Below are 6000 nucleotides of genomic sequence, written 5' to 3' on the forward strand. Positions count from 1 at the left end.
CGTGCGTATTTACTTTATATTGAGCCATTGTGTAAGTGGAATGACGAGTTTAAAATGGCGCTGTCTTTTTCTTAGTATAACGTTCGTTTTAACTGTGGGCATCGCATCTCCACTGTATACGAATACAAGGTGTTTTGTTAATAATTATACTGTTTTCGTTTATGTATGATATATTTTATGTTAAAATTTGAAACAAAAACACAAATGTAAATATGTTTCTACCAGTTACTGCATTAGTCTCTCATGTTTGATGACATGTACCAAAAATGCGCTCTGATAGTGTTGAATGAGCCAAAATGGATTTTTGGAAAATAGTAGCAGAAGTTAGGATAATATATTTTCTTGTGTGCAGTAGACATTGTATTCAGAAGAGCCAATAGTGGTATTGGAAATAAATGACTGTTAAATTGACAAAAATAATATAGTAATGTATGTACTAAATAATATAAATGAGACAAAGCAGACAGTATTTATGTTGAATTGTTGTGTAAATAAAGATTCCTGATGAACAACGGCAAGCTGGCGTCAGCGTGCGCATCTTTAATGCATATAACCTGTATTTTTCAGGATATATTTATAATTGTAAATGGTGCCAGATTCTGGTGCCTGCAACACATGCACACCAATTTGATGTACAGTGCGGCGTATGGTCTGAGCACTAACAGGCTGACCCTCCACCTGTTCAATCTCTGCAGCAATGCTGACAGCACTCCTGTAACGAGTCAAAGGAAATTTCGGAGGGAAAATGACAAGCAGTACTCAATATGGACATTTAAGTATGTACGTAGTTTCTAAGGTACTCACTTTTGTTGCCAGGGGTTTAGATATTAATGGCTACATTTTGAGTTATTTTGAGGGGAAAATAAATTAACTCTTACAATATTTATAATGATATAGGCTGCACACAGACTACTTTTCAATGTGTCAGTGTCATTTTGCCAATGTTGTCCCATGAAAATATATACTTAAATATCTGCAGAAATGCGAGGGGTGTACTCGCTTTTCTGATACACTGTACCACTGTATATATAATCACATACAGTTCATTCTAAACAATTTATATAAGTTGGGAACCCTGTAAAGTAGTAGTAGTAGTAGTTTAAGAACTTGCTATTGTGATTCAATTTCCTTGTTCATCGGTCATGATGACATGGCATGACAATATAATCCTATATTGATTTTCAGAGGGAAATTGTAGGGAGATTTTATGTTACTCTAAAGCCACAGTATTTATGCTTGGTTATTGCAAACTTGCAGTTTTACTGCCTAATTTTTGGGTTTGCCACGTTTGACTTAGCCCGATGTTCGTTTTGCCTCTTTCTCACTGGTGATTTAAACACAATTAAGTCTACCACAACTGACATTGATTTGTCAAAAAGTGGTATCATTTGTACAATTTAATAAAAGGCATAAATAAGTTATATACAAATTATATGAAAATCTTTCAATATATTTCTTTTAAATTATTATATAATTATTACATTCATTAAAGATATAGAATTTAGCTTATTTTTGTCTGGAAGTAAATCGTAATCCACAGCCAGGTATCTAACAAGGTGTATTTTTTCCAGTATAACAAAAATCCTTCCGGAGACCATCGACTAACAAAAATCAAGTCCTTGGAGGAAAAGAGGGCTTTCTTTTGCTTAAGAAGAAAATATCAGTGAGACCAATTTTTGTCCCCCTCTTGTATAATTTGTAAACTAGTCATATGTTGGCATGTTGGTATTTGCAATTATCTGTATAGATTCAGTATGCCAGTCTGTAGGCGAGTCACGAATTGCCGGAAAATTTAAATGAAACACATTAACTCCATAATGTTTCTTACTTGTGTCGTTCCTCTCTGTTCTTTCCTCTATTTTTCATTTCTTCCATCTTGCTTATTTAATCTGGTCTCTCATGGGACAATAAGACCACGTATCCTGTAAAAGAAAAAAAAAGTTCCCCAATCTGTTGAATCATTAAGATCACATTTTTTGATAGTGTGACAGTGACATGATACAAATAGAATTTGAAATACAGATTTTACCTTCTTTTGATCTTTCGTTTCGTTGTTTTGCACCTTTCTGTAGTCAATCCCGCTGTGCCAACAAACAAAACCGATGTAGTCAATAATAAACTGTATCCACAAAAATGAAATTAAATCCTGATCTGACTCCTCCGGTTACCTGGCTGCCTTTTACTTTTCTAATTATTCACTCCTTTGTTGTCACTAGTTTAAATTGGAATAAATAAATTAAAAAAAACAACAACAAAAAACCCCTCTGTAGCTGTTGAACTCCCACCAGTGCGTACATGTGCACGTGCTGGTGTCCAGGAAGTGAGTGCCTGTCTGAGCTGAAAATGTTTAATAACCATGTGAGTTATGCTGTAAACGTTTCTACTGTAACCACCCAATTGGATTTACTGTGCATAACAAAGATACAAACAAAATCTCAGTGGTAATGTAATCTGTCCTGTTTCTATGGAAAAGGCCATAAAAAAGGTACAAAGATCATATTTATGGTCACACACATACACACACCCTTTCAATGACTCGAGAGTTTTAATTATCTGAGCCAACACCTTGCTTCGTACTCTCGACCAGAGATAATCTTTGTACGTCACAGGGAAACGGAGGGTCCTTTTGCGCTGAAGATGATTGGAGCCTTAAATGGTCCTTCGAAACAAACATACAACATGAAAATTGTAATATCAGTTTTGTGCCAGACAGTATTTGATACATCAGGTCAAAATGCTCAATTACGCTTTTTCCTGTCAGATTATCTGTGTAACACGTGTAACTGATTGTATCGGTTAAATTGGAAATGGTTTTTACTCTCTCATAAATAGCTTCCTGTCAACAAGTGGCCAGTGGTTCTCAAATTTGTGACACCAAACCAACGGCGTAGGTTTGGTCTCAACATTGGTAGGGACAATATAAGAGCATAACCTGCATGTACTACACTTTTTGCTGGGGATTGGACATTAATAAAACCAAACAGATTGGGTGAACGGGGGTCAGGGATACATTTCTCACGAATATGAACCTAATTATTTGATAGGCTAAATGATCAATGCAAAATAAATTTGTATTGACTTATACTAACTTTCACATGTATTGGTTCAGGTGATACATCGTTCGATTCAAACCTTTGTTTTCAAAAACTATTGAAGAAACAATTAGATGTTGTATTGCGTTCATTTTGTCTACATTTATAGATTAGTTGATTTTTTTTCTTTTATCCCATACAATAGTTATAGGTTGTTTTAATTACCGTATTTTTCGGACTATAAGTCACACCCGAGCAGAGGTTGCGCTAGACTTTTTCGTTGTCTGTCATTTTGACTGACAGGGTCATAAAAATCCGGTCATAATCTATTTTTACCTGTCACTTAACTTTTTAAAATGATGATAATGACATTGTGGTGACCCTTTGTTTGGCATAATTCACCTTCCGTACTTGTGTGTCCATTTGGCCGAGCGCGTTACCGGCTACGACACAGTCACGTGACAGAGACACTTAAGAGCCGCGCGTGTTCCGGTGTTCTGACAAATTTTGCAACCCATCAAAAATTGCTATCTTGCGGTTTTGCGCATGCGCATGACGTTAAAAATGGCCGCGAATGCAGCGATTCCAAAGTAAACACTACAAACTTTCTTTAAAGAAAGGAACATTTACTTAAGTTTGATCATGTAAAGACATGTACAAAAGTTCACAGAGAGCAGCAGAGCTACAGCGGCTGGACACAGCAATTCGAGCTAACAAGACTCTTAACATTGCATACCGCTTCTACATATTCAATAGTATTTAGTTTTCATTTATTTTAAATTAATATTCTGTCCGAACAAGCTTAACAGAGAATCCACACCGTGCCATCATCACACATCAAGCAGATGAGGTTACATATGGAACAATGAAATTAACAGTTCACCTGCTGTGGCCTGAACGCAGTCTCACACTTTCCTCCTGGTGCGCATGGACTTGAATTGCGTGCCCGCTTGTGCAGTCCCTCTTTTTTCACCTCTTTTATCAACACCATCGTCGTTTTGGGGCTTTTTGAAGAAACTTCGGACACTCAGTTGCCTTGACATTTTTCAGAGTAAGGCCAACGACGTCATGCATCAAGAGAGACAATAGCTAATTAATATGCTCCCTCGCCACCCTGTGATCTGGGGTGTGAATTGCAACCTGTCAAAATGACAGATGGACTTCAGTTTTTTCCGTCACCGTTTTAAAAAATCGGTCAACGACGGAAAATATTCGGTTAACGCGACCCCTGCACCCGAGAGTAAGTTGCACCAGCCCAAAAATGCGCAATGAAGAGGAAAAAAAGACATATATAAGTCGCACTGGAGTATAAGTCGCATTTTTGGGGGAAATTTACTTGCCAAAATCAAAGACATAGAACACATATGTCATCTTGAAAGGCAATTTAAAATCAAAATACAATAGAGAACAACATGCCGAATAAGTGTGCAGTCTGATAATGTTACATGATGCATGAATAACAAAATGTGAACGTGGCCGGCATGTTAACGTAACATTGCTATTAAGAGTTATTCAGATAACCATAGCATAAAGAACATGCTAACCAGTGTACCAAACCATCAGTGTCACTCCAAAATACCAAAATAACATGTGAAATTATATAATAATGTGTTAATAATTTCACACATAGGTCGCTCCAAAGTATAAGTCGCACCCCTAGCCAAACTATGAAAAAAACTGCAACTTACTGTCCGAAAAATACGGTACCTGACATGTTTCGGCGAACACTTCCGCCTTCATTAGACCTCTTATAAAAGACAAAATTCAACTAATGAACAACAGAACAAATGTCTGGATTTTATTAGGAAATTTAAATCGTAATATTTGAACATAAATTATATTAGCAAACACAATAAATACAAACTTGTTAATAATCTCTTAACTAATCAGGAATGCAGCACATAAAAAAAATGGGGTTAAACCTCGGGTTGGTTTCCTATCAATTTTTTCTCTCCCCCTCCAAACAAGTGTCTTAGTCGGTTATTGTTGGCACACATCACATATCTACTTGGTCAAGGGCCTCTTGGTGCACATGGCATATAGCTAAATCATTTAGGCGCTGTTGGGATATCGTAGATCTTAACCAGGTTTTCAGTCTTTTTAGTACACTAAAGCTTTGTTGAGCTTCAGCTGAAGCTAGAGGGACGACAATCAACAATCTCACCAGTGTATCAACCGCATTGAAAAGCCTCTTACCTCACTGGGCATTCCCATGAGAATCTCCGCTGCTTCACTATCAAAAAGTTAAACTTGTTATTTTCATGGGAAGAAGTCATTTCTCAAAATGGGGGAATTCCCCCTTGCTTCATATAAAGGAAACAGTGGGTGCTTTTTGTTTCGTTTTTAGTTTAGGGGGAGGGGCAGTTTACAACTGACCGGTAACCTAAACATGGGACTACATGTTAGCTTACATTGTCCTTGACTGTAAGAGTAATGTTTTGCTTTAATTGGTTGTTTATTTCATCTTGTTCTCCATTATTTTCATCTGTAACGTGCATCAGTGGGTTTGGCATTTATGAAAAAAGCTAGATCAGGATCAATCTTTTTACCTCAATTATGATTCATATATGATAATCTGAATAAATGTCTGCATAGGCTGCAAATGAAAATATTTTAAAATAAATAATGTAGAAAATGAATCATTTTGATAAATAAGTAAATGTACAAATAGGTATTTGGTTTCAAAAGTGTCATCATGCTCCAGCCTTCTTACCTTCAAAATTAGGCCATTTACAAGAACAGAGGCAGCAGCATGGTTTTGTTGTTGTTTTGTTTTTGTTTTTTGTTTTTACTGTCAACACTTTCCAGTGAACCACAGACTTTCGAAGCAGTTTCCTGCTCACGTTTTTCTGGTTTTATAGTTTGGGGCAAAGTTCACTATATTTCTCACAGTTTAATTAATGTTAACACAGTTTGGCTGCTGGCCGAAAAAAAATTCTAATATCCGAAGGGAGTGGAGGAGGAGGCG

At 36.5% G+C, this 6000-nt stretch overlaps 1 protein-coding gene across 3 annotated transcripts in view; it reads right to left on the reverse strand.

The window, feature by feature from the left end:
• The window catches only part of chs1 (chitin synthase 1), a 35988-nt gene extending 30649 nt beyond the window's left edge, over positions 1-5339 (reverse strand). Inside the window, exons 1-4 of one of the 3 annotated variants that reach the window (XM_057848793.1) lie at positions 5229-5339; positions 2566-2659; positions 2030-2081; positions 1829-1922 (exon numbers count right to left, since the gene is read on the reverse strand). In XM_057848793.1, coding sequence (XP_057704776.1) covers positions 1829-1875 — 47 coding nt within the window. In that variant the 5' untranslated portion in view covers positions 1876-1922; positions 2030-2081; positions 2566-2659; positions 5229-5339. Of the gene's footprint in view, positions 1-1828; positions 1923-2029; positions 2082-2168; positions 2466-2524; positions 2660-5228 lie in introns of those variants that run through there. The other 2 variants (XM_057848787.1, XM_057848800.1) reach the window with 2 other exon arrangements.
• Between the last annotated feature and the right edge of the window lie 661 nt (positions 5340-6000).

This window comes from Corythoichthys intestinalis, chromosome 1, assembly GCF_030265065.1.
Source record: "Corythoichthys intestinalis isolate RoL2023-P3 chromosome 1, ASM3026506v1, whole genome shotgun sequence".
Taxonomy (NCBI): Eukaryota; Metazoa; Chordata; class Actinopteri; order Syngnathiformes; family Syngnathidae; genus Corythoichthys; species Corythoichthys intestinalis.